A 12,079-nucleotide genomic window follows, 5' to 3' on the forward strand; every position below is an offset into this window, starting at 1 on the left:
TCCCACTAGTATCTTTAACTTGGGGAGAAAGCCCAAGGATGGCCTATTTTCTATGGATGTTATCAAAGCCTTTCTCAGCTTGTTTCCCTAGTTGAGATAATATTAACTCCCAGTTCTGTGAGAATCAAATAAGAAAAAAAATATGTGTTGTTTTGCAAACCTTAAAGCTCTATAGAAATCTAAGCTATTGTTGTTAGGAAATTTAACTTGAGCTGAGCTTTGAAAGTAGCCAGGAGTTCTAAGATGGGAAGGTGTGGGAAAGAGTTCATGGTTCGAGAAACAGAACGTCAAGACAAGTAATGTCATTGGCAAGCAAGTGTAAAAAAACTCATCCTAGAGCAACATGTTGTATGATCCACTGTGTAAGGCTGTCCTATCAGCTCACATTTATATAGCACTTACTATGTATGGACCAGGCACTGTGCCAGGGGCTTTCCAATTATCTCATAACAATCTTGGGAGATCGGTGCTATTGTTATCTTTCCAATTCTACAGATGAGGAAAATGAGACAAAGGACTTACCCAAGGTCACACAGCTAAAAAGTATCTGACTCCAGATCGGTGCTCTATCCAACTAGTTGCCCCATTAACATCAGGGTGGAAAAGAAGAGCCTTTGTACATGCTATCCTGGTCCTGTGACCAAAGCCCACCTTCTGCATAAACGCAGTTGATGTGGCCTGATTCTTATGGCCACGTTTATATGGACCTACAGTGGTGCGAAGGGGGGCGGGGGAAGGGGAGGGTATCCTGAAGCCATATCCTTGCTCCATGGTTGCCTTCACTAAAGGTACGGATACACATAAATGAATGGGTTCAAAGTGCGTGTTAGACAGGTATACGTGCAAGTATGTGTGTATGTGGCCGGTGGACATTAGCCAGTTTAGAAAAGGGACAAATGAATGATGCTTCGAAGCTTCAGTAGAGAAAACAGCAGAGAAGACTGTTAAAAGCGTTAATATTCAAATCTCAACCGCTAGACCACCCCAAATGTCCTGCCACGCCCACTTTCCTGAACCGACAGCTAAGAACGCCCAATTGGCGCAGTCTCATTAAATTACCATCATCCAATCAACAGTCAGGAAGGGCTTCCTCTCTCCTCCACCTGGCGGTAATTGATAGAAACTTCCGCCAATTCATGGAGCTGCTACCAGGACTCCAGCCCCCTTCGCTTACTCCGTAGCCAATCACGCACGAGTTGTAGGAATGACGTCTCCACCGTCCAATAAGAAAGGAGTATGGGTGGAGCCGCCCAGCCCCGGAGAGAAGGGACAGGATAGTGATGGGTAAGGGAACTGAGGAAAGCTAGAGGGATGGAGAGGGCGTGGCGTGGCTGAGACGTGGGGTGGCGCGCGCGCTCCCAGGCTGTCGGCGGCGCGCGCGCACCCTCCTCATCTAGAGTCCTGTGGTAAAAGCCGTTCGGAAAATGGCCGCCGCCGCCGCGCTGAGCGGAGGAGGAGGAGGCGAGGAGGACAGACTGTGAGTGGCGCCGCTGTGGCCGCGGGCGGGGGCCCCTCCGCGGAGAGGAGGCAGCGCGGGCGGGGGCCGCGGGGTCGGGCAGGCGAGCCGGGCCGGGCTGGTGGATGGCGTCCCTCCTTCCCTCCCCCCTCCCTCGCTCTTGCTCCCCCCTCCTTGGAGCCCGGGGCCCTCCGTCGGTACCACCCCGCCTCTCGCGGCGGCCGGCCTCCCGGCGCGCGTCCCAGCGCGCGCGCGCCCTCCCACCCGCTTGCTTGGCTCCGGCCCGCTGCTGGTGGGCCTCGAGCGCCGTGCCGCGCCGCGCAGTCCTCTGCTCTCGCGCTGTGGCCGTGCGCTCTTGCCTAGCCTGTCTGCCCGCCCCCTCCCTGCCCTGCTTGGACTCGTGCACGCCCGCTGTCGCGCGCTCGCTCCTCCATCCATCCTCCCCTTACCCCCCCCCCCCCCCCATCCCCCCCCCCCTTCCCCTCCTCTTGCCTCTTCTGCTGCCCTGTTAACTCCCGTTTTTTTATTTCGTCCCCCACATCTTTGCCAGTCCCCACAGGGCTGTCAGTTCTCCTCCTCCTCCCCTCCCCCGTGGCAGGAAGAGGGAGATGGGAATTACTGCCCACCCCATAAGGAGGAGTGTACATTGTGTCCCCTCTGTCCCACACAACCTTTTCTAATAGAAGCAGTACGGGAAGTGTCACCAATTCTGAGACTTGCAGCCAAAGGGGCTCTTTGGTGAAGAGCCTCACATTGTGCCTCTCATCATCATCTTGGGGGATGTCTGAATTTGTAGCGGTTGGAGTATGGTATGCACACCTCACATCCCTCCCCCACCACCCAAAACCTTTCAGTTACATAAAAGTGATGGGCCATGCTCCGAAGCCCTGAGTTCGGATTGTTCATTTGGAGCAAAGTCACAGGCAGGACAATGGGTGTCTGGTTTAGTGGTTTCTTGAGTCTGATGCACATTGTCTACCTTCAGTTGCTTCAGCTTTATTTTATTCCTAGTTTAGTTTTCATGGCTCCCAAAACTGAACCTCATTTCAAATTTCCAAAGTGTAAGTAACAATCAGGATCTTCATATGTGACACTTGGCCCAACTGACTATAAACTTTCAAGTTCTTAGCAAAACCAGGTGACTTTGGCCTGGTTTTAGGTTTCAGTACAAAGTGTACAGCTTTTTAAGGAGAGTAGGAAGAATCTGAAAAGATTTATCTCATCCCAGAGACCATTTATGAAATTAATATATACAGATAATGTAGGAAAAATAATTGCTCTAAAACGCAAATAAAACCCAAACCAATTTTTTTCTTTCACCTAATATGTCAACTGTTTTTAGTCTTAGGTATGTAGGAGTGTAGATTGTTCACAACAAGTGTACATCATTACAAAAGAGACATCATTGCCTTTTTTCCATAAGACATGTGCAGGCATTTTTGTTTGTTTGTTTTTATTTTTTTGCTGGTGAGAATTGATTGTACTGAGCCATGCACACCCCTTGTGACTAGTAGCATGCATGGGTGAGACAACCGGGTTCTGTGGGAACTGGGGACTATGACTTTGGAACTAAACTTGCTCTGTCTTAAGGTTGCTGACCTAGACTTTCTAACAGAGGAACTTTATAAAATTTGTGGATTTAGTTAAGCTATGAAAATGAAACATAACCTTGCCCCCATGGCTAATTAAACTGAACTTTTATAAGGCAACTAATACCCTCAGTGGGAAATATAGGGTTGGCAAAATGTGAAGCTTTCATCTGGATCCCTACATTTTGGTAAATTCAGCAAATCAAATTCCTAGTCTTTCAAAATATGCTGGGACCCAGTAAAAAGACAAGATGGTTTTTTGTTTGTTTGTTTTCCCCTGATCGTAATTCCTAGTCAGGCAAACCTAATTAATTCATACTGTAATGTTTCCATCAGGAACCTTAAAAACCAAAAAAACAAGCTAGAAGTAAAAGTGTCACTCTTCTTGTACTCTCGGTGTTTTGTTTTTTATCAAGCCTGTCGGTTTAAAAGCTGGAAGAAGAGGCCTTAGAGATCAGCTAATGTTATGGATGAGGATACTGAAAAGGTCAGACACAAAAGGAGTAGAGAGGAGATTTGAATTCGATTTCTGACTCCAAACTCAGTGTTCTTTCTACAATACTAAACCAGCAAGTAGCCTAACCACTGTTTCATTGCTTTTTTGTTGGAATCTGTGATTTCATTCCCATGGAAAACGCCTGGTGTTGGAAACATGGTCTGTAATTTCTAGTCTTAGAGTTGCCTGGGCCACTGAGAGGGTAAGTGACTTGCCCAGGGTTACACAGCCTATATGTGTCAGGGGCAGGACTTGAACCCAGGGCTTCCCAATTGTAGGGCTTGCCTTTTGTCCACTAGACCATGCTGCTTAGAAGTCACTGTTATAAATAAACATGTACAAATATATTTAAGTGGGCTTTGTTGTACAAGGCCCACCTAGATAAATTAGAGGTATCTCTAACTTACAAAATGGAGAGAGTAGGTCCATGAGCAGAAACCTCCTTGACAGTCATCTGTTCTTCACGCCCCTGGTCCTTTAAATAGAATAAATATAAACCTCATCCAGAGAGGAGTTTCTTTGAAAAGTACATTTAACTGAATAAGTGGTGTAAATTAGGCATCAGAGTTCTAACTATCCTGATAGCTCATAGAAATGCCACTTCCTGATTTCTTTGCTGGTGTCAGCTTGTCACATCTCTGAGATTATAATATGTCAGTGGAAAAATACAATTTCTTTTTTCACAGATTTCCTTTGCCCAAACCCTAAAGTGAAGTACACCTTTATTCTCTTGTTTAGGGTTAGTGGGCTTTCAGTGGAAAGAAACCTCTACTCTCACCTGCACATAGCTGGTTGGTTGTAAGGCATGTACATTTTTCTTAAAGTTTTAATACTATGGTAGGGCTCACATTATACAGCACCATAAAAGAGAAACATGATTTTGAGAGTAATTCTATCACATGAAAAGAAAAACTGCAGGTGGCAAAATAATTTTGTAGCACACCACTGTTATCTGTGTTTTGTTAAAGTTTTGTGTACTGTTTCTAATTGGAATGTTTTTCTTGCTAACTTAGCATAAAGTACTATTAGTTACTCAGGTAGAATTACTGATTCTTGACTTTTCAGCTTTGGCATACCTTCTTGCTACTATTTTGGTAGTAAACAATGTGTCGTAGAATCTGTAACCTTTCGTGAATATGAGCGTTGGGGAAAACCTAGTAACAGACTTAAAGCATCTCGTCACACTTTGTGATCAGCCATCATGGTCAGCCTTGAAGAAAAGGGCATGAAATCTTTCAAGCTGTCATTAATTAATATCTGTTGTGTGCGTACTAGGTTCATAACATCATGCTGTGTCCACTGTTGAATTTTTAGAAAATGTTAAGGGGACCCTCCTCTAGACTGATAAAAGCAGTAACACAATCCTTCACAAAAGGTCATTTCCTATGAATCTGAATGTGTCCAAATATACTCTTTTAAAATTAGCTCTCTTGGCCATGTTTAATCTATATACAGGCCAGCCTTAATGTAAGGATTCCACTGTCACTTCAATTCAGCAACCATTCAACTAAGCACCTATGTGCAAGCTACTCTGCTGCTGTATTCTGTAGGTCCAATGACAGTATGTATGGAGGGAACTGATGTACCGTGTGTGTGTGTGTGTGTGTGTGTGTGTGTATGTGTGTGTGTGTAAACCCTTATGGTTTCATCAATATTACATTCTCATCCTGTGTTATGCCTCTGGACTTTGGATAGCAGTTGGATGTCTAGCTGGCTATCCATTATCCCTGATTTGGCCCACCAGCTTTCTGATGGCATGGATAAAAATAATTAATACAAGGTAAGATATGATAGAGCAAAGGAGAGACCTAAAATTTTCAAATGGAAATATGAGAGAGGAGAGAACTTTTATATCTTATTCCATGCAAACTCGGGATGGACATGGCGTCCTAGAATGAGTGGCATCTGGGCCAACCTTTGAAGGAACAAAAGGATTTTAACTGGTAAAAATGAGAAAGGAATGTTTTCTAGGCACAAGGGGCTGCCCTTCAGAAACGACAAGAGGCAGGAACAGCAGCTCAAGGTTAGGGAGCAGCTAGCAGTCCACTTTGGCTTACAGGATGCCATCTTCTTGCTTTGGAGATAGAGCAGCTGTGACTGAAACTGAAGAATCATCGCCTTCATTTTAGTAGCACATTAGAGCTTTCTGGCAGCCTTGCTGGTTACCAGCTCCCTATTGTGACATTTTTTAGGGTATCAGTGTATCTCTGAAACTCGAACCTCTCTGTCCTCCTTCAGCTCATTGTACAGAATTTGTTGCAATATTTTGTTTTGCTCCTTCTCTTTTGCATCTCTGTGGAGCAATTTTTTTCAAAATGCAAACTTTATTTCTATGAAATTCAGTCAAATCAACAAGTATTTAATAAATCCCTACTGTGTGCCAGAAACTGTTCAGTTCTAGGGATAAAAATACAAAGAATGAAACAATCCCTACTCTCACAAGGAGCTTACTTTCTAATGGGGAGACAAGAACACATACCCATATGTGCACACAGCCCAAATATAGTAAATAAATGGGAATACATACATATATGTATGTTAAATACAAGATATCAGATGAAAGACACTAGCAATTGAAAAGTTCTTTATGCAGAAGATAGTGCCTGGGCTGCCTCTGAGAGGAAAAGGAGGCCTGGGGGGGCTCTGTTAGGCAAAGGTAAGGTGGGAGTGCATTTCAGGGATGCTGGATGGCCTTGGCAAAGGCAAAGATGGGAGCTGTGTGTGAAGCACAAAGGCTGGATCACAAAGTTCTGGAGGAGGGGGAGGAATATCCAGTGAAGCTGGAAGGATAGGTAGGCCTGCTCTTTGCAAGTTTGTCACATTCTTGAATGGTACTGTGGTGTGGGGTTGCCAGGGACAGCCCCCTTCCGTGATGACGTTGGGGCAGCTGCACCTTTTGGTAATAAGATATTTCTTGAAGGATAGCCATGTGACTTAAATTGCTCACACAATGCATGTAACTTGGACATAATCACATACTTTATCCTTGTAGTTGTTTGCCGTTAAAGTATATGTTTATTTGTATGTATATCTACCACTACCTCTGAAACTGTCGAGTGCCTAGGATAATTCAGGGTTCAGTTTTGTTTGCTTTGAAAGCTTCTTCTGGTAGGTCTGCCTGCAAATCACATTTTTGCCAAGTTCTTATTTTTTATTGGTTCATTTTTATTGTTGTTTGTTTTGTTTTGTTTTTTAAATTTAAATCTAGATTAGATTGAAGCCTTTTGGAGCTGAAAAGTACCTTCCATAGAGATCATCTAGTCTGACCACAGCTTTACATGTGAAGAAAAACTCAGAGAATTTAACTAATTTGCCAGGGACCGTCTAATTAATTTTTGCTTCTCCCCCAGTTTCATTTTTATTTATCTAATTAACTTTACTGCCTAGATCTCAAAGCACTCTTCAGTCTTGAATGTGAGAGACAGATGTATTCTTTTCTTCCCCACTATTCTGGGGAAGTGATGGCTTAGATGACGTACCCTTTGGTGGGGCTAGTATACATGTAATTGTTCCCATGAACAGTTTCCAAAGCACATTCTGGTCCTCTTTCGTGTAAAGATAAAGGTGTAGCACTTCAGTAATTCAGTGGCCCAAGAGATTAGCTATTTTCTTGGCAGTTTGGGTCATAATAAGGAAATGAGGACGGATATCTTAGTAATATCTAAAAATACAGTTATCCAAGCAGCCCTAGACCTCTCTTTTAGTAGCTGAGCACTTTATTCAAAAGCAAAAGGGAGAGGTAATAATGAACTTGTAGTCTTTTGGTTATTGCAATATAATAGTTTTTAAAGAGGTTTCAGAGTTGTCCCTGGTAGTAGAAGATTAAAATATTTTCGATGATGGTTCTTGATTGCCTAGGTCACTATATTTTCACTGTTGCTGGCAGTTATTTCAAGTTCATTCTCTCTTAGAATGTAAAGCCTTTTCCCTTCAAATGATTCTATAGTAGTTGCTTATATAAATGCATTGCATCGTGCAGTCTTCTACTGTTTGGAAAACAGGGCCTGCTTTGTTTCTGGATTTAAAGGGATCCTTGTGGAATGATACCTTGACATAGCACGTTGTCTTAAAATATATATTCACTCCCAGAATGTCTGTGTGGTTTGTGCCTAGAGGCAGAGGAACATGCCAAAGATTGCAGCTAATGCCCTGTTTTGTAGTGTCAGGGCTTTGCCACAGGTAATAAAATGTCTAATAGTGTCTTTTTTTTTCTTTTTCAACAAGAATGGTCATTCTTTTCATTGTAGCAATTACATGTACTCGATGTTCCAAAGACTTGTGGTTTGTATTTAGCTTCCAGTTAAGAAGTCACTTTTCCTGGTATACATAGGATTTTTCTACATTTTTATCTTCAGAATACTCCAAGTAGCCCTGGGGAAGAAGGTCTTGAAGCACATGGGGGCTTTCAACTTACCATTTTCTTTGTTTTAGGCTCCATAAAAACACAGAATCACCAGTTCCTGCTTTGATGTGACATGTGACTCCCCAGAACACATCTTGCTTCTGTAGACCAGCTCCAGCAGGATTCCATGGTAGCTGGGATGTTAGGGCTCAGGTAAGTAACCTTCTTTTTTTTTTTTTTAGTATATGTCATGGTTTGGCCAACTGTTTCAAAAAAAAATGTTGTGCTACACTTGGACAGTATAAAAATACCCCAAAGACTAAAGATATAATAACTGTGCCAAACTGCGCCATATAATAAAAAAAATTTACTTCCCTGAGCCCTGAAAGGTCAGTTTTTGTGTGGTTACTGCCTCATGGTATGTGTTAAGGAGTAAGATTAGAGCAAAAACTGGTGATCTGTAACTTGAGTTCACCTTTCAGCAGGTCAGCTAAGCTTAAAATCACTTAGTGCTATGACCACCTGTTATAGTAGTTTAACATGTGTAATAATTTTTCTAAAAGGCCTTCCGTGATTTATAGTTCAGAATTGTGTAGTGTGTTTTTGGGGACAGTAACTCTCATTAGTATAGCTTTGTGAATGTTACTTTCTCTAGGTTCTCACCAAGCAGCAAAGGACCTAGCTATGGGGGAATGTTCACCACATGACTGCTTAGGTGAGAAGCACACACACAGATGGGCATGTTGAGTGGAGTCAGGGAAATAACAGAGAATAATACCTTTTGAAAAGTTTTATGTGGCAAATAAGCTGGAAGTTAATGCCTTTGGCATCTTTATAAGGATTATGTTTTGGGGGGGTAAATGGTTTCTTAATAATCTCTCCATTGTGTTATTATGCACAGCATCTTCGTTTAAAAAAACCATTTAGCAATCATGCCACTTTTCATAATTTAACAAAACATATAGCGATTGCCCTAAGTTTCTTGGGAATTTGTACACTTGGAGTTCACACACCAGTATGTTGAGGCACAGAGGATTTGACAGCTTCTTTTCCTCTCTTCCTGGTAAGTTTCCCCTGCTGTTGCCAGTTCATTGAAGAGATCTTAACACAGACTTGAGACCAAGCAGCACTTTAAGCCCTTTGTTCAATCTCAAAGGGGGTGTTGTTAGGATAAAATGAAATAATCATCCTAAAGCGATTAGCACCATGCCTGGCATATAGTGCTATAGAAATGTTAACTATTATGTATTGTTTCATCTTCTCCCAACACCCCACTATACAAGTGTTGTGTTAGAGGACAAAATTTGTACAAAGGAAAATAGAATATGTGGAAGAAAATGGGTAGTATTTCGCACCTTTCAAGGCCCAGATTTGGCCTTGCTTATGAATCTTATGATTGATACAGCAATTCACACCATCCATTGCCATGGAATGTGATCCGAACTTTGTTCAGGGGAACTTTCTCTGTGATTCTCTTTCCTATTAGGGGTAATTGTTTGGCTTATGCTGTTTTGTCTCATAGACTGGGTTGATCAACTATAAAAGATGGAACCAACCAATTTCCTAGATAGGTTTTAGGATTTTCTTTGTTTCATGGGTTTTTTAAAAATTATTTTAAAACAATAGGTGTAATGCTGGTATTTTCAGGGTTTGCCCCAAAGATTTTAGGAAACAGTAGAAAAGTTCCCTAAATCTATATTGTGAATGGGAACACTTATAAGCCCCAGCTTCAAAGAATTTATATTTTTTAAATGTTACTATTGCTGATGAGAAAATATTCCAACAGTAGAAAATGATTATCTACATCTAGTAAATAAATACATTACTTTTAAAAAATTGTAAACTGCTTTTAGAAATAATTTTGGGGGGGATGGCTAGGTGACGCAGTAAATAGAGCACCAGCCCTGGAATCTGGAGGACCTGAGTTCAAATGTGGCCTCAGACACTTAACACTTACTAGCCGTGTGACCTTGGGCAAGTCTCTTAACCCCAATTGCCTTGCCTTCTCTCCAAAAAAAAAAAAAAAAAGCCTAAATAAATAAATAATTTAGGGAAATCAGAAATAATTTTGAAAAACCTAAATTATTTTACCCTTACTCCAGTAATAACTAAAATGGCATTTTCAAATCCTACCTGGAAAGGGTAAAAGTAGTTTCTATTTAACCACTTGTAAACTTAAAAAACAAAGGAAAAGGGAACATGTTACATGTATACATTTTTTTTAGATCTCCAAACCCTTTAAAATATGATTGTTTATTTTGTTTCTGTAGCTCACTGCAGCTAGAAAGTGGGTTGAGTTTATTATACTATTAATTTTTATAATGTGGCCCTAGAAACCATTAGCAAGTTTGAAAACTGTAATTTAGATAGACAAGTTAAGACTTTCTTTAGTTTCACTGATTCTCAACAAATTTTTTTTTTTTGGGAGGGCAGTTAGGGTTAAGTGACTTGCCCAAAGTCAGATGGCTAGCAAGTGTGTCGAGTGTCTAAGGCCGGACCCAAACTCAGGTCCTCCTGACTCCAGGGCTGGTCCTCCATTGACTGCGCTACCTAGCTGCCCTGGTTCTCAACAGACTCTAAGCTGAGAGTATGATGATGGTTCCATATGATTTTTATAGTTAAGACTCCTGTCTGTTAGTCTTCTGATACCATTGTCAATTGACAAAACTTTCTGAATGCTTACCCCATGTGCCCAAAGTGTTAGTGATTTTGAAACTGTTCCCTTAAAGTGTTTTTATTCAGATTTACTTTAAACTTTAAAAAAAAATTATCATTTTATGATTTTTTTTAATTTTTATAATCTTTAAGAGATTTTTTTTTCCAATCTTGACAGCAGTAAGGGTGACAGTGCTGCAGTGATAATTCTACTGACTGCAGTGTATGTTTTGAGTGGCCCAATAAAATATTGGTGATATTGCATGAAGGCCATATTAATTTTGTGTCAGCTCTGTAAAGATTAGAATTTTTCTGTTTGATACAACTTGGATCTTTTAAAATGAGGTTAACACAAGTTGATGAGCAATCTTTTAGTTCTTTGCTAGTGTTCTTTTCTCCATAAATTTTGCAAGTATAAACTGGTTCTTGTCTCAAACCCAAATAGAAACTTTGTTGTTGTTGAGGCATGGTTTTATGTTCAACATTCCTTTTATTGTTACAGAAGCACAGTTTTGTACTGATAGTTGGAGGGATTTCCTTTTACACTGTTTTTGAGGGTTCTCTTAAACGTGGTATGGGAACTCTCTTTTGAGTTTCATTTCAAATAAAGAGCTACACTGACCTTTTTTTAAAATGAAGACAGTTCTTTGGCGAAGAAAACTTAGGGAATCGAACCAAATTCATGTATCAGCATCGCAAAATTACCTAATGAAAACCCATCCTGCTGTATCACTCTGATTCTGATTTAACAAGAAAAAGATCTTCCTCTGAGGCAGAAGGAAAGTGAATTCTCCTCTCTTCTTCCCTTCCTCACACATCCCCAGGCTTTTTAATTGCAGAAAATCCTTCAGTATAGGATAATGCCATGGATTTATGACTGCAATAGCCTTCACCTGATGTGCAGAGCTACTGCTATTTATCCAGCATAACCAACCTTTTTTTACACACTGGAAAAACCCTCTTGCCATCCAAAGTGCTCTAAGCATTGTTTTTTCTCATGTTCCAAACCTCTTCCACCCTATTTCCTAGTAGAAAATTTTTTGGTTGATATTGATACCACGGTAATACTCACCATCTTCACTTTCAGAGTACTCTATTAACACTAGTTTATGTACAATAATGCTGAATTTTTTTTTACCTGCAAGGTAAATTTAACACATAGCCATTTAATACAAGATTTTAATTACAGAAACAAAGACATAAAAATTTAAAGATATTTTATTGAATTTATACACATTGGTCCTATTTAGAAGAGAATAATTAGATCTTTGTGTTCACAAAAAATTATTTTTTAATAATAAGTAATTACTGTTGTAGACATATAGATAGTGTAACCAAATAATTATCCTTGGATTTGCAAGTGAGCCTCCGAAGGGTAGATGTTCCTTTCTAGGCTTCGGCCCTAGCCATCTGATTATGCCACTTGGGAGAGCTTATTTCCTTCGCTCTGCTTGGTATTACCGCTGAAAGAACAGTTAGAACATTTTGGTTTAGGGGAACTGTACTTTTGGTATCTAAGTGAAATTTAATTTTTGATGATT

At 40.8% G+C, this 12,079-nt stretch overlaps 1 protein-coding gene across 1 annotated transcript in view; it reads left to right on the forward strand.

The window, feature by feature from the left end:
- The first annotated feature begins 1,253 nt into the window (after positions 1 to 1,253).
- The window catches only part of MECP2 (methyl-CpG binding protein 2), a 79,334-nt gene continuing 68,508 nt past the window's right edge, over positions 1,254 to 12,079 (forward strand). Inside the window, exon 1 of the mRNA XM_069108413.1 lies at positions 1,254 to 1,477. Within this exon, the coding sequence (XP_068964514.1) occupies positions 1,425 to 1,477 (53 nt within the window). The 5' untranslated portion in view covers positions 1,254 to 1,424. The remainder of the gene's footprint in view (positions 1,478 to 12,079) is intronic.

The sequence above is a fragment of the Petaurus breviceps genome, unplaced genomic scaffold, assembly GCF_028583685.1.
Source record: "Petaurus breviceps papuanus isolate PSGF00001 unplaced genomic scaffold, PetGlider_PUasm1.0 90386, whole genome shotgun sequence".
Taxonomy (NCBI): domain Eukaryota; kingdom Metazoa; phylum Chordata; class Mammalia; order Diprotodontia; family Petauridae; genus Petaurus; species Petaurus breviceps.